Raw genomic sequence first — 21485 nt, 5'->3', positions numbered from 1 at the left:
AAACATGAAACTAACGCTTAGTTACCTAGCAACGGAATTCTTAACCTTAGAGATTTTATCCTAAAGCACGTGGCTCCCCCTGCAGTTTGAGTCGAAGCAGACCAAAAACACTGGTTTTCTAATTTTTTATTCATTTATTGAAACACATACAATTCCTTCTTAGAAAATATGCTATTAAATGCCTCTGGAAAAGCAGCAACAACCCAAACTATGTGAACCTAAGAAAGAGTTATAAAAACATATTCTATTTTAATATTTTCCCAAAGTTATGGCCAACTGTCATAGAGTCCCCTGGATCCACTGTGGCAGGTTTCCTTCGCTGTGATGCGAACATATTCAGCTGTAAAACAAACAACATGCACATACAGTAACTAAAACTATAATCAACCTGAAATATATGCATCTTAATGGGAGAGGTGTGTATATTTATCCTGTGTAGAAAAAGAAATGCAGCTACCAGTACCTGATGCGAAGCTGTAGTTGCCTTCTGTTCAGCTTGTGTCAGTCTTCTCTGGAGACGACTTGTCTTCTCTTGATATTCTGCAAGCTGTTTCTCATACTGAGCAAACACAGATCAGTTTGACACATGGGGTGTAGCACTAAAGTTTCTGTTTAAGATTGTTTTCAAAGCACAACAGTTCAGACAAATAGTGCAAATATCTGTCCATTATTCTTAAGCATAAATGACTTGGAGCATAATTAAATATTGTATTTATTGCAGCAATTCTATTGAAAAAACTGAAACTCATACCTGACATACTGTACATTTGTGTTAATTTCGATAATCATGGCTTACAGCGAATAAAAACACAAAAACCAGCTTGTCAGAAATTACAATTTAACATAAGACCAATTAAAAAGGATTTTACTGTCCTCAAGGAGGTTAAGCCTCAAAAGGTCATTGCTAAAAAAGCTGACTGTTCATAGAGTGCTGTGGCCAGACATCCATCTGTCATTTACACTCGCTATATGTTTAGTGGGGTCGAGAAGGGGCTGGTGCTCATCTCTGGCAGCTAATGGGTAAGAGCAGTGGCACACCTTGGAAAGGTCAGCAGTCTATCACATGGCAACACAGGAAAAACAACTATGAACACATATTCGCTCTCACCTCCGGGCAATTTCAGATGACCAATTAACTTTGCATGCAAGTTTTAGTCTGTTTCACTAAAGTGGAGTATTCAAAAACCAATGCAGGCCCAAAGAGATGATGCAAACTATAGACAGAAAGACGTTGGCTGGAATTATGTCAATCAATCAAAGTGCTGCCCATTTAGGCAATTATGTCATTTCCTGGTGCTGGTCCACTGTGTTTTATCAAGTGCAAGGTCTTGTATAACATTGAAGTTTTATAAAAAACTCAATTTGGGGTTTTCATTAGATGCAAGCCAAAAAAATCTAAGTTAGCCAAAATAAATGGTATAAATACATGAAAGAGTGTCATTATTATACAGAATATGAGTTTCACTTTCTCAATTAAGTAAAATTCACAACATTTTCAAATATATTCTAATTTATTGAGAACCATCAGTTTCATTTAACAGTATTTCATTTGCTGATATCAACTACATGATCTGCTAAATTAAATCAAACACTAGTTTGCTCCTGTTTGGGAGTCACACATACCTCAGATATTGTGTTATGGTCTGTTTGGAGCTGGTTCTCCAACTCAAGCGAGCGTTGTTTCTGCCGTTTCAGTTCTGCCCTGAAAGCATAGCAAAGATGAAAAAAATAAAATAAAATAACATTAGAGCCAAGGCTCTGCTCAAAGACACAACAAAAACATTTATAAAGCTTTGTTTTCCAGCATTTGCACTATTTCAGATGTATATCGGCTATTGCTAAGAGCAGAACAACATCAAGTGTCAAATCAATTTTTGTATGAGATGTTTCAGCACCTTTGATAGTGTTCACGGTAAAACAGATGCAATAAAATCCTCAGGCAGTGGAGCTTAAAAAAATAAGGGTATTTGTTCTTGAATAATACACTGTTTTGTACATAATGAATCACAGTATTAAATATTTATGCATTTCATCAATTTTAAACATCCCCTTTAAGCTGTCTGCCAGTTACTAACTACTTTTACATTAAATTGTTATGGCTCAACACTTCATGTTGAGGGCTTTATCTTGCAAAGAATGTGCTGGCTTTTGTCAAGCACTGAACAGCTTTCCATTTTTTAATGAGAAACAAAGAAAGAGGGGGGTAAAAAGCAAAGCATTTTGCATCAAGTGAAAGGCACAGGTGCACTCAGATATACCAATAGACGCTGCACATTTGTTAATGTGATTTGCCAGCCCATTTGGATAAGTAGTCAGCTTAGTCAAAGGCTACAAAGACACTCCAAACCGGAGTGCCGTCGAATCAAACGAGTGGCTTGAGGAAAACAGTAATGGTGTAAGAGTGACAATGCCAGGATGTAGACCTGAACCCAGCAGAGCATCTCTGGAGACATGAAAGAGCCGCACACTAATGTTTCTGCTCTTGCTTGATAGGTCGTGGAAAAATGAAAGAAATCCCAAGAGTAAAGCTGAACCACACATGGAAAATAACCGCAACAAAGATCTGGGAAAAAACTGGCACCGAAAGGAGCTTCAGAGACCGCCTTGGGGCTCAGATTTATACAGATCATTACTCACTAGTAATAAACCCAAAACCCTTCTAATAGAATTCTATTCCACTTAGAAATACTTTAATAATCCCAAATGGAAATTAGTTGTTGTCTTAACTTTCATGTATTGATCTCTTGCATCTTAGAACTGCTTAGATCTAACTTAATACATTTGCTCTGTACAGTATGCTGCACGCAGCCTTACATAAATAAACGTATTCTCTTCCTTTTCAGAAACACCAGAAATAGATCTGTGCATTTTTTCCTTTCCTTAGAAATGTTAAAGCCCATCTCCACACATTCTTACTTGAGAGCTGTGATTTTACTTTCAAAGGCCTGCGCTAGGTTCTTGGCCTCTTCCTTCCATCGTTGAGTGCTTTTCTGCTGTGCTGCAAGGAGGCGTGTCAGATCGGCGCTGGAGCTTCGGCTCCTTTCCTCCAGTTCCTTCACCCGCGCATCAAGTCCCTGCTCTTTGAGGCTGCATGCTTGCTCCATCTCGGAGACCTAAAGCGGCGACAGCCGTAAAGAAAGCTTGCCGATTAAAATATTTTTAAATACCCAGTTCCTTCTTTACAATTAAATAAAGTCTGCAACATTGACCCTGAAGTAATAATTATATGTATCTTTTGAATAAGATACATATGATACGTATGATCAAAATCATCTGTATATTGTAAAAATGAATGACAAATTGTGAAGAATCCTGTGCAATTTTCTGAAATAAAGAGCCGCCCTCTTTAAAAACACTGAATGCCAGCCCTGTCAGTAATTATCAACATTACCTCAGATTTTTCATACTTTCTATAAATCTTTCCTGGCACTCAATATCAGTAAATCGTCTAGTGGCTCCTCTCTATTCCCAACCTTGTTCAAACCCTTTTTCTTGTTCCCTTCATGTCTAGTATTGTTTAGTTATTTAGGCAATAAACTCTTTATTCCCTGAAATGGAGTAACATAACTTTACTTTAGTGAATGCTTGATCATCTGTAGTAAAAAATGTATCTGCAGCTAGAAAATACTTCATCAACACGTGAAAAGCTCAGTTCTTTCTGCTTGACTTATCAATATTTGACTATTTTTGTATTACCCAATTCGTAATTGGATAAAAAAGGTGCTTAGTAGAAGATTTTCTTTTTACAGAATTTGAAGCCAGATGATGTCAATTAAGTTTAGATTATTAAACGACATATTTACTGACAAAGAAGGTTTTTTGTTTTTTTTATCTTAAATTCAAAATGAGGTCTTTGAGTCCGTATACTCTGGTTAACGATTAATCAATTACTAAATTAGTTTTATTTCAATAATGGATTCATCACGATTAATTCGACTAATTGTTTCAGCCCTATTACTTTCTGCTTGGCGTTTCTTTGGATCTGCATGCTGGCTTTGCGCAAGTCATCCATCTCCTTGCGCAGCCGCGTGTTCTCCTGCTGCAGCTGAAGCCGCTCGTCGCTGACACCGACGCAGTCACTCCGAGCCGCAGCCAGCAAGTCCTGCAGCCGCCGCGCCTCCTCCTGACACCGCGACACTTCCTCGCTGTAGCTACAGTGGACCAGATGAGGAGGATCATGGCGGTTAATTTTCTGCCCGCTAAGCTAAAGCGTACTCGCCTACAGTGATGTGCACGATGTCACTTACTCCATCTCCATCTTTTTCAGCTTCTTCTGAGTGCTTTGGAGAGTGAGGTTAGCGTCGTCCTTCAGCCTCTCTGCATTTAGACACCTCTGATGAAGGGCCTCGATCTTCTTGAAGTCCGGCTCCACCCTGCCTTCCTTATACACCTAAACAAAGACAGATTCCACGTGCCCGGTCATAGAAGAGTGTAATCAAACGGCGTCAAAATCTCTGCATCTGACTGCAGTAGAGAACTTGCTCGAGTTGTTGCGAGTACCTTCTCCAGTTCTTCTTCTACAGCTTTCCTCTCACGCTGGGATCTTTCAATCTGAGCCTCTTTATCTGCACACTCCTAGAAAGAGGGGGTGTGAGGCAGGGGTGTAAGGGTTGACATGGAAGACATGAGTTGAAGACAGACTAAAAAATAGAGACTAAAAAATAGAGAGACAAAAAAGGGTTTAGTGTCATTTTGAAAGGAGTATCCCCGTGAGGGGGAAGGTTTGTACCAGCTGCAGTGCAGACAGTTCTTCTGCCATACGATGGATTTGGATGTTGCACTGCTTGCGCACGTTTTCCACCTGTTGGAACAAAAAGAAACGAAAGAAAAAGTAAAGAGGACTTCACTCAAGCGATTAATGAGTTGACACGGCAGATGGAGAAAAAAATGAATCAAGTATGTTTGTATTCAGACTCTGCCTTGAATATTTTCCTTTTCAGGTAGCACAATTAGATGACTCAAAGTACAAGCAGAAAACCTGAATGGGGAAAATATCAAACCGCAGATTTTACAGGAAGCATAGATGAGGCTTAAAAGAAATGGAGATTTAAAAGCCGAGATAAATAAATGACTCTTCAGTCCCACAAGTAGCAATGTGAACACAACTTAAGGTGATGCGAAAATAAACATTTTCTTTTTAAAATGTAAATGTCTAAGGAAACGACAGCCATAATTTACAATAACAACTATTTAATATCTGAAATATATTTGTGACTGATGTTTTAGTTTGTTTCAAGGATGAGTAGTGAAAATGCACCAGCGGATTACTCAGAGATTGGCCTTGGACAATTCTCCTTCGATCAAGTTTATTCAGGTTTTTAACAAAAAAAGAAAACAGGAACAAAACTAAGAACTTAACACCCATCTTTGGTCTATCCACATTTTAACTAATAGCACATATCTTTTGTGAGTTTAGCAAAAATCTATTTAAGATTAAGGACATAGGCTTTGGTGGATAAATGGGAATTATCTAAATATTGCTTAATTTTCTATGGTTGTAATACGACTACCGTATGTCTATAAAAAAAGAACTTGAAGAGTTTTGTTTTTCTCCTTCATATATCATCTAAAAATTTTAACTAAAAAAACAAATTAGCTAATGTGACCTTCATTGTCACTGTCAAAATAATACAAGTTTTTGTATTATTGCAGATGCTCTGCTGGCTTCTCAGCTGGTACTTTTCATGACTGCTAAGCTCATAAATGCTTTGGTGAGTCAAAAGAGAAAGGGCAGAAAAGGACGTTTGTTGACAGTTTTTTTCTTTTTAACAAACCTGAGATATATCCTTGGACTTACTGAAGAGAATGTTATTCTCTTTAACTAAATAATTTAAACTCATCAAAGTCAGCAGCCTGCTTCTTTCCCTACTTTCTGACATGTAAAATGCATTTCTTCACGAAAAAACACACACAGCCATTTTAGGTAGAATTCTTAAACCTATTTGGAGAAATACATACACCGTGTTCCAAATTATTATGCAAGTGATATTTTCTCAGATTTTCTTAAATGGTCAATGCAAATGATGGTCAGCATAATTTTCAAGTCATGAACTATTACAGTATAAATCAAATTTTACTGAACAAAGCTCCCCATGAGAACAGTATTTTTTTCAAAAATAAAAAACTCAAAATGCACTGTTCCAAATTATTATGCAATGCAAATTTTCTAAACATTTTATGGATTATAAAGAACTGAAAACGGTCATTCTTTGAATGTGTAGCATTAAGTGGTCACATGTACTAAAATCAAAAGCCATTTCAATCAAAAACATCTTAACAGACCGAGTTACATGTTAACATAGGACCTCTTTTTTGTTATCACCTGCACAATTCTTGCATCCATTGAACTTGTGAGTTTGTGGAAAGTTTCTGCTTGAATTTCTTTGCAGGATGTCAGAATATTTTCCCAGAGCTGCTGTTTTAATATGAACTGCATTCCACCCTCAAATTTTCTGCTTGACAAAACTCCAAAGGTTCTCAATACGGTTGAGGTCAGAGGAGGATGGTGACCACACCATGAGTTTCTCCCCTTTTATGCCCATAGCAGCCAATGACACAGTGGTATTCCTTGCAGCATGAGATGGTGCATTGTCATGCATGAAGATGATTTTGCTATGGAAGGTACGCTCTTCTTTTTGAACCATGAAAGAAAGTGATCAGTCAGAAAGTCCATCTACTGTGCTGAGGTCATTTTCACACCTTCAGGGACTCTGAAGGTGTCGACCAATGATTCTCTCCCTATGATTTCAGCCCAAAAAATGACTCCACCACCTCCTTGCTGACGTCACAGCCGTGTTGGGACGTGGTGGCCATCCACCACCTATTCACTACTGCATCCATCTGGACCATTCAGGGTTGCGCAGCAGTCATCAATGAACAAGTCTGTTTGAAAACTAATCTTCATGTACGGCTGGGCCCACTGTGACCGTTTCTGCTTGTGAGCTCTGGTTAGGGGTGGCCAAATAGTAGGTTCATGCACCGCAAGCCTCTGGAAGATCCTACAGCTTGAGGTTCCAGAGGCACCAGCAGCTTCAAATAACTGTTTGCTGCTTTTAAGGACATTTTAACAGCTGCTCTCTTAATCCGATGAATTTGTCTAACAGAAACCTTTTATCTGTACAAACCCATCTTTGTTCTGAATCAGCCACAAGTCTTTTCACAGTACAATAACGCTTCAGTTTTTGTTAAATATCTAATGTTTTCATACCTTGTCATACTACAAGGTATACTATGATGATTTTCATCAGCAGAGAGATCCTTTCTCTTTCCCATATTGCTTGAAACCTGTGGCCTGCTGAACATCCTTAAGTAGATTTCCTTCAATTGAGCTCACCAGACAAACTAATCAACCAAGCTCTCCGAAATTAATTATAGTGGTTCAAAGAGCCATGGCGCGCAATACCATCTATAAATTTAATAGCACAACAAAAATTTTTATCTTTATGACACTTAAATCCATCCATCCATCCATCTTCTTCCGCTTATCCGAGGTCGGGTCGCGGGGGTAGCAGCTTCAGGAGGGAGGCCCAGACTTCCCTCTCCCCAGCCACTTCTTCTAGCTCTTCCGGGGGAATCCCAAGGCATTCCCAGGCCAGCCGAGAGACATAGTCCCTCCAGCGTGTCCTGGGTCTTCCCCGGGGCCTCCTCCCGGTGGGACGTGCCCGGAACACCTCACCAGGGAGGCGTCCAGGAGGCATCCTGGACGCCTCCCTGGACACTTAAATCCTGGACACTTAAATCCAATTTACATAATAACTTGGAACACGGTGTATATCGTACATGTTCTTTGCAGCTGTGTCACTGATGCAGTTTTGGTTCAGTTTCTTGGCACATGATGTTCTCCAAATGTAAATATATATAATATATTCCTGCATATTAACATATATTCCTGCATATTAACATAAAGCACATGAGAGCTAATGTGTTTCTAAAGATACTAACAACCAGCAGAAGGTCAGAAATAATGCATTGAGACCCTCCATGGTTAACAGTGCATTAAGTGGGCAAGTTAAGGTCAAATTTTTTTGATGCCATATGCAGACCCAGGCAGATCAAGATACATCTTCCTTGCTTGTGATCCATAGTCTATAGTTTTTCCCATTTTGAAGAGCAGCTTAGAGAAATGATATTCTGCTTCATGTCCTAATTACACCCCGGGGGATACTTATAGCTGGGGATAACAAATGAAATGCTTCTCAAGATTCTGACCGACTTAAAAGAAGCAAAACACAAATTTAAAATTAACATTTAACTATAAATTAATTTTACAGTGGTGCAGTTGAGTTTTTATTTATTTATTATGTGAGAGACACCGAATTTATTAGTTTATTTTATTAGTTTATTTATTATCTAGTTTATTTATTATTTATTTTACTGTTCATGTGTATTATAGTTCACAGGTACAATTTGTTTTGTTTATTATAATAAGTTCATTCATTCTTCATTGTAGCTTGTTCATTCCTTCAGAACTTGGTTTTGTGTCTGTCTTGTGCCTTGATCCTTGGTATTGATTTTTCCTATATGTCACTGAATGCGACTGTTTTACGTGTGTTCCTCGAACGCACCGTTTGCGAGGCAGTGCACTGTTTTCCTTCTGCTGAGGAGCGTTAGGCACCGAGTGTGACAGGCTGAGTTTTTGTATTAAGGTAAATAAAACCTTTTACTCGCAAAGACAACTCTGGATGTCATCTGATCCCAGCAACAATTATTTTTTATATAACTTGCTTTTTCTCACTGAATAAACATTTTAAAATTAAAGCTTAACCAATTCTATTTGTTTGTGTGTGAGGAAGTAAACTACTGCAGGAAAAAAAAGAAGATTTTTATATACTGAATTAACATCTTTCCCAGGAACACATATGAATGTAGAGGATGTTCTGGAAGTTTTCCTTCTAATGCTTAACAGTCTGGGCAATACTTATGTCCTCAGAGTACAAAGTCTGGCAAAAACTTGTAGGTAACCTGGAGATTAATTCTTCATTATACATGCTTGTCTTCCCTCTCAGTGGCTTTAAAAGAGGGAAAGGGGCAAAAAAGAGATTAAAATGGAAAAAAGTGTCTTGCTCTCGAAGTAATATTTAAAATTAAGTACCTGGAAGGTAAAAAAAGTTAAATATGCATGTGGGTCCTTAAATGAAGAAAGTCCAAGGCCTCAAATGTCTTCCCTCGACATATTTGAAAAGTGTAGAGACATAAATAAATGCAAGCCAGTGCTTCAGCCATGTTTGGATGTTGAGCTCTGCAGTGACAGGAACACAAATCACTGTAACTTTCAGATTGCACAGTGTTCCTACTAATTTTTCATGTCAAAATTGCAGAATTTTTCAGACTCATGTGTTTCTTGAAGTTTAAATACAAACATTAATATTTATGGCATATCTACTGTATGTACAATGTATGTTTTTTAACTCCTTAGAGTTGCAGGAGCTAACTTGTATAAATAACAGTTTCTTTTAAATATATTCGCTAAAGCTATCAGTGTATTGTGAACTTGTGAAAGTTTAACATTAGACAGATAATCTGCAAAAAATAAAATAAAAAATTGAGCTTCAGAAAGTACCAATCTTACATCAAAAGTGTGAATGATGCCAGTATAGTTTTAACCGTTTCAAGAAATATTTTTCCCAATGAGTAGCAGAAATTGGGAGATTGAGTCAATGCTCAATTATTCACCCTTGATTTTTTTTTTTTTTTTTGCTTTGCAGGTCTGAATGTGCAACCTGGAAAAAAAACCCCATAGGTGCACGGATGGATTAGACTTTGTAAAAACTAAAGAGGATAGAAAAAATACATTAAAATACTTTTCCATATTCTAATTTCTATTTACATTCTAATCCAAGCCTGAAAAATACTCAAATCCAAATCTGTATATCCAGACTTTTCCAAACAGTGAAAAAACCCTGTAGCTTCCACAGAATGAGAGTGCAATGCTCTTTTATCTGTCAATGTAATCAATGTGCTAAGACAAGTAAGATTAGTGCTTGGTAAGTTGAGGTTTAATCATTTTTCTAAATGCAGACGTTTTACTTCATAAACCAACCTCAGTTAGTGCTTGTAATGAATGACACAATTTATTCTGCTAAAACAAAGAAATGTTTATCCAACCAGTTCCAAATGTACCTCTTTCCTTGTTCGGACTGCAGCCTCCTGGATCAAGAGCTTGATGGCATGCGTTGTCTTTTCAAGCTCCTCTGTCTTCTGTTTCTCTCTTAAAAGGGACTGCAGGGTAAAATAAAAAGAGGGGAAAAGGTGCACATTTCAGAGGTAGTATTTCTGAGAGAATGTGAAGAGTTGTCAGGGATCTGGTGCAACTGAGCAGATTGAGAGGAAGACTCAAGTCAGTACAGAAAGAGAAAAAGAAAAGAAAAGATTTGACGGAAAGACGAGAAGAGACTGGGGGTCACCTGCTCCTTCTGCAATACAGCCTCTTCAGCTACTTGAACATTCTCTCTGACTTTGGACAGAGCCTCGAACTTTTCCTCTTCCAGGGTGGTGCAACGCGCCTGCAGTTCCCCCACCTTTGTCTCCCACACAGCTTGCTCTCGACGAACTGCCTCCGTCTCCAGAGATGCAGCCTTTAGCCTGGAAAAGGAGGAAAACAGTGAGAGCGAGCAGCGGAGAGAGAGTAAGCGCTGCCGTTTGGCCTTGTGACACTTAAAGCACAGATGTGGAACTCGATGACTGCCCGTCAAATCAATATTGCAGTATACTTAAAAAAGAAAATAAAAAGATTGACAGAACAGTTCCTTCTCGCCCGTCAGACCTGTTATAAAAAGTGGCAGGTGATTACTGGTGAAGTAATAGCAGGTTAAAAATGTGTTCACCGGGTTTCCTGTTGGCTCAGGGATGTCTGAAGCTGCTGGAGTCTTCTGTCTGCTGTGTCCTCTCTGGCCTGAGCCTCAGCCATGTCCTCCTCCTAATTACAAAAGTATGACTATGAGTCATCAACCAGAATCTTGTAGAAATATATTTAAGAAGTAAAACATTGGTAATAACTGAAGCTTGATGAAAATGAACAACATCAAACAGCACTTAAACAGGTAAAGTGTCACACACACATTGAAAGGCAAAATAATCTGTCAGTGCCGGATCCATGAAGTTTTCCCAAAAACTATTAAATGGATCTTTTATGTATCAATATTTACTTAGATTTACTCACTTTTCTTTTCATCTGTTTCTGGAGATTCTCTAAAAATTTGGTCATCTCGTCCACTCTGGCTGTGGCCGTCCTGAGTTCAGCTTTAGCCTGCCTAACCCAGCGTAGAAAGAGTTTATAGTTTGAGCACAAAGCATTCGACTGAAGAGAGAAAACCAGTGGAGGCAGACACTAATAATTCTTCATTATTTATTCATCGCAAGTCAAATCAGTATCGTAACATTCACCAATATTACCAAAATCACATATTTTCCTAATATCTTACAGCCTAAATTTGCAGAGGTCTTATATTCACAGCAGACCCATAAAAATTAAAAGCCACAGTAAAACACTGCAAAGGTTTGTGGCTCTAAAGTCTCTTCTGAAGTCAAAAAAAAAGTGCTTGAAAATTACTAATTGTCTTTGAAAAACAATGGAAGGATTTTATTTGATATGCTTTAAACTTTCTTGATGATCTTTCAGGTTTTCTGGCTCTCAAACAAAACAACTTTTGCATTTTGATGAATATATAGAATAACAAGTACAGGTGACGCTCCGTGTTGATACCGGAGTTTTCTAAATCTGATGCCTCTGAACAGTGACTTTCTTGAATACCAGCTGGTTTCCTGGCAACCTGACACTGACAGCAAGACCTGATGAAGACACTAATCCTCTGTTGGCAGATCCTTCATACGCAGTGTACAATATATTCACTGTCAATGCTGCTTAAAAGTTAACTCCTAACTTGATGGCAAAGTCAAGAATTTAAATGTAATCTCTTAACAAAACAAAAAACAAAACAAAAAAAAACCAGCCAAAACTGCTTCAGTAACAAAAACATAATGCCACGCAGAGGGATTAATTAGGGCAATTATTTGCTGTTTTGAAATAATTAGCGTTGATTGATTATTTTTTAACAACTGCCCGACTTATGATCCAATTAAATGCATAATTAAGGTAATAATTGTAATGTAATTATGCAGGCACATTTGCTGAGGATTCCTTTTGAAGAGTACCTGAGGACAAACAAAGACAATACAGACATAATAGTGTTAAGCAGATGTTAATTTAGCTGCTTTTCTGTGCCCTTGTGAACAGGTTGCAGTTAATGGGAAAAAAACAAAACAAAAAAAAAACCTTTTACACTTATCTTTATTCCACAAATTGGATGGGAAATTGTTGTCAAAGGGGTACAAGAAGGGCTCCGGCATGAAACCTCCCTTGTGTTGTGCATCCATAATGAAACAAGACCCTTTGGCAGCAGCAGCTTTAAAACGCAAAGGTATTTTTTTTTTTTGTTACCTGAGCTGGCAGTGCAGCTCCTCCATTTCTGTGCTCTGCTCTGTCACCGTCTTCAGGAGCTGCTGGTTCGTCTGTGTGTGGCAGGAAAGACAAGAATGCCAATTGTGAGGCATAGCTCCCAAACACGCCGCTCTGAAAGTTTCTGTCAGAAGCAACTTTTTAGCAAAACTTCTCACTTAAAACTTTCCATGTCCTTTCAGAACAAACCCTAAGGAACCCTGTATCAGTCATTCACGGCTACAAAGTAAACTGCTCTCATATGCAGTGGGTGAAAAAAGACTGCTTGCATGAACAGTCAGAGAGGGGAAAGCCCAGGGCTTAACCGCACATTAAAAATGCATTAGGAAGATATAGTATTACTATACTGTCTCTACACGCACTGAATGTTGTGCAAAGTAAGCACATGTGTATTTTGTTAAGAAGACGTCCGTAGTTAGAGTGAAGCTCGGCTAGGTTGTTTGAAACGGAGCCGTGATCAGCATGGTGCTGCTGTGTCTATGATTTCAAGTGACGGAGAGGAAGTTGTATACAGCGCCATGTGTTGGGGAAAAAGAAAAAAAGCCGAGATAGTTAGAGGATTACCGAGTAAGCTGACAGTCCATTATACAACAAGACATTTCTGGCTCACTACCAGTGGGACTTAGAAACCCATTCACTTAGTTACAAGATTAATTATTAGAGCAGGGTTCATTTTAGAAAGGCGCAAAGCATTTCGATCCCATGGCTAATTGGAAGCCAGTAATTTAACACACTTTTAATTAAGCATTACTTACAGATTCCAGCTTCTGATTGGCCGCTTGGAGTTTGTCAGAGCGCTGCTGGAACTGAACAAGCTGATCCTGTGATGGCAGAAAAGTGGGCATTCAATAGCATTTAAGAGCCAGTAATTACCTCCAACATATATCAAAAATTACCTGAGACCAAACGACTCTAATTAACCCCTGTTGCTAGGACAACAGCTCCACCTAGGGGTTAGGACCCCAACACAAAATGGGAGTTTTACTACAGTCGGGTCAAAAATGTGGACATCATTTACTCATGAGTCTGTTTTGTACATTTTGTACACAAACTTCAGTGTGGAGCTCATGTGAAAGACACTACGCTTCCAGTCAATGCTATATAACCACCTTCAACGTAATTACAACAGAAAGATTTTTTTAAGTACGTCTCCATCTGCTTTGCGCATGTAGAGACGAAGACGATTAATCACGTAATCGGATAAAACAAATTGTTACATTCTGCAGATAAGAAATAATGTTATTCATTTTTTTAAATAAGAAAATAAACATTTAATTGGCTAAAATGCAAAAACATAACATTCCTTTGGTGAAGGCTTCATCATTTGTAGCAAAGAATGAATCTGCAGCTAAAAAAAATACTTCTAATAACAACATGTGAAAAACTAAGCCCTTTCTGCTTTCCTTAACAGAAAGTTAAATAAAGCACCTGCTACTTAACTTAGGAAGTTAAGTAGCAGGTGCTGATCAACAGATTAGGGCTAATCTGTTGATTAACTTTGATGAATAATTATTATTTGCTTAATAACCCTTTATTGCAGAATTTGAAAATTGTGAAAAAAAACGAATCCACTTGAGAAGTGCTGGGTAGAACAAATTTACAAACTGTTTATTTGTTTTATCTTAAATGCAAAATCTATATTATTTGTACAGTTGTGGCTTAATTACTGCCCTGATTATGTTGTTCTTTCAGCAAATGCCCATCTTTTGAGTCTGTATAGTCCAGTTAACAATTAATTGATAAATTAAGTACTAAATAAGTTACAATTATCTGAATAATCAATTAGTCACTATTAATCCGACTAATTGTTTTAGCCCTAGTTTAACGTGGTGTGTCAGAGTAAAAGGTGAGCTGAATACAAGTGCAAAACACACTAATCAGATTTCTATTTGTAAAATATTGAATTGAAAATTCAGTGTTTTTGTCTGCCAATGCATTAGCTTGTGAAGGTCTAGTCCATAAATCCTGCTTAATTTGTGGTGATAATGTGATAAAATAAGAAAAACCTTGAGGGTTCTGAATACTTATGCATCACTAAGTACAAAAGTTTAAGCTTTTCCCTTTTCTGTGCTTGTAGAATATGCCAGTCCTGCAAGCTGATGTGGGAAAGTGAACCTTGAGCTGCTGTCTCTGAGCGTTGTGGAGCTGCCCGTCAGAGAGGGCCCTCTGGTAGACCTGCTGTAGGCGGTCCAGCTCCTGGGCCGTCGTGTGCCACAGCTCCATGGCCTGTTTCCGCTCCTGAACTCGCACGCGCACACACACACACACACACACAAATCCACCCACATTTACTCTCATAACTACTGTGTTTGTTTTTTCCTGCTGCCTCCCAACAGATGAGGAAAAAAAGATTTCAGGAAGCATCTCTGACAAAGCTGGAGCGGCGTGTTTCCTGGTGCTCACAACTGAACGCAGAGATCAAAATTATATTGATCGTCTAATTTATGTGCCAGTCACGACAAATGCTCACGGCATCCAGCTGCATCAAATTCTACGGCTCAGCAAAGCTTTTGTTGCAATTTTAGAATCCGCAGGAAGTGTTTCAGGGAGCGAGCATTGTCACCATTCACTGTTCACAAAAATAATGGAGTTGAGTTGTTTTGCCAACATTTTTGCCATTAGTTTTTTTCTGATATTCAATGCTGAGAATTAATATAGAAATATTTCTTCTTTCCTTAACCCTTCTTTGTAAACAAAACATTCTGATTCTGTACTTCTGTTTGAGTCTTCTATCTGGATCTCAGCAGGCTAGGAAGAACTGCTGCTTCACAGATTTAGGATATAATCTGTGGGAGTTTTATAAGCAAAGAATGGTTTTATTGCTGGTTCTATTCAATCATGGACTGAATAATCTTTGTAGCACTAAAGCCATATTCGTAAAATCAAAATCTATTATCATATGTAGAACTCTTTTTTTATTTCAATCAAAAAAGAAATTTGATTACATAATATTTTCAAAAGAAAAGTATGATTCCAGATTAAAGTAAAATTACTAAGCAAGCTTCTTTGGATCGAGATTTCTTATTTGACTGAATAAATTACCTTTACCCACAAATAAACTATTAGCAGGTTATAAAATAAATTGGGCGTTAAAAAGGTCAATACAAAACATGAAGTGGCAAAAATCAGAGAAAGCCGAGAACAAAACCACAGAACAACTAACTGGCGAAGAGGCAAAATTCACCAGATCCTCTTAAAAGTCCAGGACAGAGATTCCTCAAAAGATATCGACCTAATATAATACAATCTGGTCGAGATATCTCACAGAGTAACGTCTCATCTGCTAAATGTTTGACATGTGCTCTGTTTTTATGGAGAAAAGCAGTACAAGCAGATCAAAAACAAAACTAACTCTGGCGTTTTAAACATGGTATTTACAACATTTTGATTGGTTGCTTGTCTCCATGACTCCACTCCAAAGCCCCTGACAAGTACCGTTCTCTCTTCTGGTCCAACTCAGAGTTGGTGCTAACAAAGATAAATCAGTGATTCAGTCAGATTTATTAGTGATAAAAGCAGCACCATGTTTGCATTGGCTTGGTGAGAAAGAGGTATGCAGATTCCATTCTTGACTGATCTTTTTTCCATAAAAATTATAACATATGTGTATTCAAGGAAAAACTGTTCCACGTCCTTTGAGAGAGGCAGTCGTTTAAAAACAACAAAAATGTAATAAATGTAACAATATCCAAATTTAACCATAGAGGCAAATATTCTATCCGAAAAATGCAAACTGAACGCTACTGGTTTATGAATTCATCGACCACAAATTACAGCAATTCTTCATTTTGATGAAACATTCAACAAGGACAAACAAAACCTTGGATATTTCAGTAATTGCAGACACCCTACAGACAAGAGCTGATCAAGGGAAAAATATCTAATTCCAACCTCTGATTCATCGATACAAAGTAATCAATTGTCAGACAAGATTTCTTACTCTCTATATGTAAATAGTTATGTGGTCTTCCATTCTCTAAATAAAAAATGGCTTTGAGGACAAAAAAAAATGCATATTTTAATCACAACATGCAACAGATCTAGAAAAAAAGAAAGTCACTAAAATTTTTTATTCTCTTTGGATACTTTGAGAAATTGAGTTTTTCCAATTAATTTTAGATCTGTCGCTGCAAATCTCAACGAACCTCCAGAACTAAGATCTGCTAATAGAAAGCTAAAATACAAACGTTGACAAAAGCCTATAGATGCATTTTATGAAACTTTAAATAGCACATGATATTTACGGGCACATTTGCAAACCTGTTCAGACAGTTGAACTTGCTCCTGCAGGTTTTTAAGGATGGCTGTGTCTACTGTTGCGCTGCCCTCTGCTTCTGAGTCCACAGGCAGGGAGTGTAGCTGCTTCTCAATAGACTCCCTCAGCTCCGTATGCAACCTGGAGAATGCGATGAGTGCTGAAAAATTACATTGAAAAGATCATTTTAAAAAGCAACAACTTTTGAATCGCAGGCCGGGGAACCTGATTCCTATCAAATTTATTCTGGCAGGAGACGCCGATACAGTCGATGTCATTTCTTAGAAATATTTCAAGTGCTATATGACCGGTTATCATTTCAACACGTCTCTGATGACAGAAAATGGTACCAATTTGACTTCTGTTTTGCAGCTCAAGCCCACCGATTGACAGGACTAAAATCTTTCTACCTTTCATTTTCCTCCACAACCTTTTCCAGCTTCAGTCTGACATCTGTCATCATCTCCTGTGAAGCAACAACACAAGTGTTTTCAAACAGGAAAACAAGAAACTTTTATCATCCAAGTCCATCTTTTTAGATGGTGAAGCAACCATTTCCCAATAGAGCCAAAGTTTTAAGCTGGAATATGAATAAAGAACATGTCACATTAAGGTTTTTCTACCTGATATTTCTGAAGCTTTTCAGTCATTTCGTCCATGTGCCGGTCATACTCTGCTATAAGAGGAGCCATTATCCTATAACACAGAGTAATAATTACAAAAATTGTCTGAATAAAAGTAATTGCTTTTCTATTTTTTTTTTACCTATAAGAACTTCAAGCGATATTAGGGTGGTTCTAAAACATGTTAAACTATTAGAAAGAAAAGAAACATGTCTGACCCTCTGTCTGACAGCCAGGGTGGAGGAGACTCTGCCTGCTGTGCCTCATCCAGCTGTCAAACACAAGACAGGACAGATTAGCTTTGTGTTCCCAACAATTTCCAAGATCCAGCTCAGTCAATTTGTAAGTCACAACATTAACAAAATGCTCATTTATTTTAACTTAAAGAAATGTTGAAAGTGAAACAAAAAAACATACACACCACAGATTCAATAAAGACAGTATTTATTTTTGTTTACTTTAATGATTATAACTTACAGATGTTAAAAAATTGAAATGTTCTGTCACAAAATTGCACTGTTACATCATAACAATGAAGAAATGACTTTATACCAACATCTTGATTGTGTGCTGACCAACACAATCATGAAAAAAACTGATGATCTGCCCAGCAGATAGCCACTGAATCGCTTGACAATAAGGTCAATGCTATGAAAGCTGGCTTCTCACAGACTGCTGTAGCCAAGCAAATTAATGTAAGGTTAAGAGGAAGGAAAAAGTGTGGTGGAAAATCATTTACAGACAAAAGGGAAAATGACAGTCTTGATAAGTTCTGAAGCAAAGTACATTCAGTAACTTGTCGAGATGCTCCTGTAAACCCATTTCTTTACTGACCATATCAAAGTTCAGATAGAAACTTTAGAGCCCAATGCAGAACTTGAGAACTTCTTTCTCTTTAATTGACTAGAACAGATGCTTTAGGCATGCTTTTTGTGTATTTTTGCATCTCACCCATCCAAACCAAAAGTTGTTTAGGTTTTGCCTCTGCTTCTCTATCACACTAAGGGGACAATCAATAAGTGCATTTTGCATTTAATATCCTGAACATTTTCTCTTTGACTCTTTGTTGAATTTTTGTTGTTGTTGTTTTTAATTGAAACTGACAAAAGCATTGTTGAATAGCTGACATAAAAAAGTGTATAGTTCAGTTCTCTCTCTAGGACATGCAAGTTGAGGAAGCAAACACGGCCCGCAGAGCAGTCAAATAGCTGAGCTAGGAAATGACTAAGACTTCTGCCAGGAGGATTTCAAAAAGAAGCATACAGAGCTGGATGACCATGAGGCAAAGGCAACCTGGTGGGAGAAGGGCAACCGCTCACCATTTTTAACTTTTAAACAAATTATCTCGATTGGAATCTGTTTACACATATAGCTTTGCAGGAGTGTTCACATTCCTTCAGCTTTTTAATATGTTGTCAGATTATGGCCACAAACTTTGATTCATTTTATGTAAGAGACTAACATAAGATGTCGCATCATTTTGAAGAGTAAGGGCAATGATAAACTTACATTAAAAGTGTATTAAAATGTATAAAAATAAAGATCTAAAAAGACATGCAATTGTATTCAGTCCCCATTTATTTTGATTTCCCTTAAATACAGATAATTAGTAGATAGAATGCACCTGCTGTTTCTTTTTTCAATCTTAGTATAAAGCTGTTCAGTTAAGACCTCAGAGGATTTTTGGAGAACATCAGTGAAGAAACAGCATCATGAAGATCAAACATCACAACAAATAAGTCAGGGGCATGGATGTCCACCTAAAATAGTTAGTCAGGCAAGGACTGGGTAGTGTGGGAGCTATAGGCTCTGCACAATCTAGGTGGAATACTTTGCTTAGAAAATATCTACTAGTCATGCATTTGGCAGTTACGGAAGAGGGGTAACAAGCAGACTATTGTTAAAAGAAAGTCCTAAAAGTCCCTGTTTGTAGTTTACCACAAAACACGTGGAAGGTACAGCAAACGTATAGAAGAAAGTTCAATTAAAAAACACGTAAAACTGATGGTAAACAGACCATCTCTACAGTACAACTTGGTGGTGGCAACATGATGCTGTGGGGATACTTTTTTCAGCATGGACAGGGAAACTGAAGATACAGAGTCAAGCAAATGATTCAACAAAGTAATTCACTGTTTAGAGACCCCAAACCATCATGGACCTCCTAGTCATTATAATTTTTAGATTTGTTTATTGAAGATCAGAATACTATTAAATCTGATTGAACAATTTCAACACAGATAAATTTAGAATTTAATTTTTTATTGAATTTTAAGATTCAAAGAAATTGGCAAGTTTATTTTGAAAAAGGGAAAATACTACTCTTTGTTGTTTGATTGCTGTGTTAATATCTGATTTGTTTGAGATGTATTTACATATACATCTCATTATAGGTGACTGTAAATCTTGGCCTCGTCTTCCTGGTTCCATCAGATGTGGCTTGAAACGTTGCTAGTGAAGGTGATGTTTTCAAGAGGGCCCAAAGTCAAATCGAACCAAAGTCACCATAAAACCTTGGGCCACCTCAACAGAAGGCAGTCCTGAAAGAAAACCTATTACAGGGGGCAAAACATTCAGTACCTGAGACAGAGATTCACCTTCCAGCAGAAGGGCAGCAGTAAACATACAGCTACAATGGACTGGTTCGGATCAAATCAAATTTCTGTGTTAAATGAGACAATTAATATCCAGACTTATATATAATTGAGAATCTGCAGCACAACTTGAAAACTGATGTTCACAGACATTTTCTATGCAGTCTGGTTGAGCTTGAGCTCTTTTCCAAAGAAAAATAGGCAAAAATGTCAGTGTCTTGATGTGCTGTCAGAGATGCATCTCAAAACACCTGCCACCAGCAAAAGGTGGTTACCAAAACTAGTGACTCAGATGGACTGAATACAAATGTAAGCACATTTTCAGACTTTTATTTTATCACAAAAATGTTTTGCATTTTGACAAACCGGGAGTATGGACAGTTTTTCCAAGTCCCTGCACCTAACTCTTAATAGTGCTTGTTTCCCAGCTTTTGATTAAAGACATATGAACACAAATTGCAAACTTGAAAATGAGGCAGATATATCTGACAAGAGTTAATTATAAATATTATCATCAGGTTATATACTTTACATTTAGCTAGGCTTGATTTATTACCTGAGACGATGTGACCCCCAGCTGATAGCGGCTAAGAGCAGAATTTAACCTGTGGACTGCAGATAGGACAAAGCATCAGCTCTTAGTTTCCGAACATAATTATTATCCATGGAAATATGTTTTAAATCGTAGTTAACGTTCACAACATTTCCATTGTTCGTAATTGTGGGGAATACAAAATGCTAAAAAAGAAAACAAAACAAATAAGAGTCGTGAATAATAAAACTGCCCTGCACCTGCTCTTACCTTGATCTCGCAAAAATTCAATTTCTGCATCCATTGTGTTCTAGGATGTAGGCAAAAGTAAATAAAGTGGTGTTGTTAGATAAAATTACATAGACGCAAAATGATTTTTCAATCTTAACTTGCGTGTTAATACACGTTTGACGAACAAACGATAATACACAGCAAGTCGACTGAGAACTACTTTTCAGTTGCTACTTCTGGAAATCTTCTGTAGCTAGCTACAGCAGCGAGGCAATCACAGCTAAACTTAGCGAGATAAATCAACGTTTGAATAGCTAAATCGTAAGTGGAGAAAGTAACTTTGCTATATTTTACCAACACAATGTGTGTATTGTTTTATATAACACAACAAAAATCGTGTTTTTACTCCAATTTGTGTTTCCGCCGTCCGTTTTGAAGTAAACAAATAACAACCAATGGCGATTAAGTTGTGCGCTGCTGAAGTCCTTCCGTCTTAAAACGCTCATAAGCATGATAGTTCCTCTTTGAAAGAATTCGAAGGGTCAGCTCATTCAAACAGGAAATACCGTGTTTTTGTTTCATTTTCATTTATTTTGCAGTCTTTTTTTTTTACACCAAGTGACATAACTTTTAAAAAAAGGTTTTTTGCACATCAAGTCCTAAAAGCGTACGGTTAAAATTCACTCTTCACAAGGAATACAGTGGAGACGTCTGGAGAACAAATATTGAAGTTTGGCTGTTGACATAAGGCTTGTTGAGCAATCGGAACAATTTCTGGATTGTGTTTTAAAGTTTC

The 21485-nt window shown here is 37.6% G+C and overlaps 1 protein-coding gene across 2 annotated transcripts; it reads right to left on the bottom strand.

Moving 5' to 3' along the window:
• Positions 1-119: 119 nt before the first annotated feature.
• On the bottom strand, positions 120-21169 carry sclt1 (sodium channel and clathrin linker 1). Of its 2 annotated transcripts, XM_023334612.1 has the most exons (22): positions 21096-21169; positions 20729-20768; positions 20483-20538; positions 17551-17603; positions 17333-17405; positions 17120-17175; positions 16715-16850; positions 14570-14692; positions 13210-13275; positions 12437-12507; positions 11159-11249; positions 10824-10915; positions 10404-10581; positions 10120-10218; positions 4730-4801; positions 4501-4575; positions 4248-4390; positions 3959-4151; positions 2917-3113; positions 1624-1702; positions 464-559; positions 120-340 (listed from the first exon to the last, which is right to left on the bottom strand). In XM_023334612.1, the coding sequence occupies exons 2-22, from the start codon at positions 20760-20762 to the stop codon at positions 245-247; spliced, it is 2079 nt and encodes a 692-aa protein (XP_023190380.1). In that variant the 5' UTR covers positions 20763-20768; positions 21096-21169; the 3' UTR covers positions 120-244. The 2 variants fall into 2 exon arrangements, with proteins under 2 accessions (XP_023190380.1, XP_014331519.1); XM_014476033.2 differs by having other exon boundaries at positions 20729-21151.
• Positions 21170-21485: the final 316 nt, after the last annotated feature.

The sequence above is a fragment of the Xiphophorus maculatus genome, chromosome 5, assembly GCF_002775205.1.
Source record: "Xiphophorus maculatus strain JP 163 A chromosome 5, X_maculatus-5.0-male, whole genome shotgun sequence".
Lineage (NCBI taxonomy): Eukaryota > Metazoa > Chordata > Actinopteri > Cyprinodontiformes > Poeciliidae > Xiphophorus > Xiphophorus maculatus.
This window is presented reverse-complemented; position numbering and strand designations above follow the sequence as displayed.

Coding starts and splice junctions, on each gene's coding strand:
- sclt1 (XM_023334612.1), bottom strand. CDS start 20,762: ATGGATGCAGAAATTGAATTTTTGCGAGATCAAG. Junction 17,176..17,332: donor AAAAGCTTCAGAAATATCAG/GTAGAAAAACCT, acceptor GTTGCTTCACAG/GAGATGATGACAGATGTCAG. Junction 14,693..16,714: donor AAGTTCAACTGTCTGAACAG/GTTTGCAAATGT, acceptor GTGCGAGTTCAG/GAGCGGAAACAGGCCATGGA.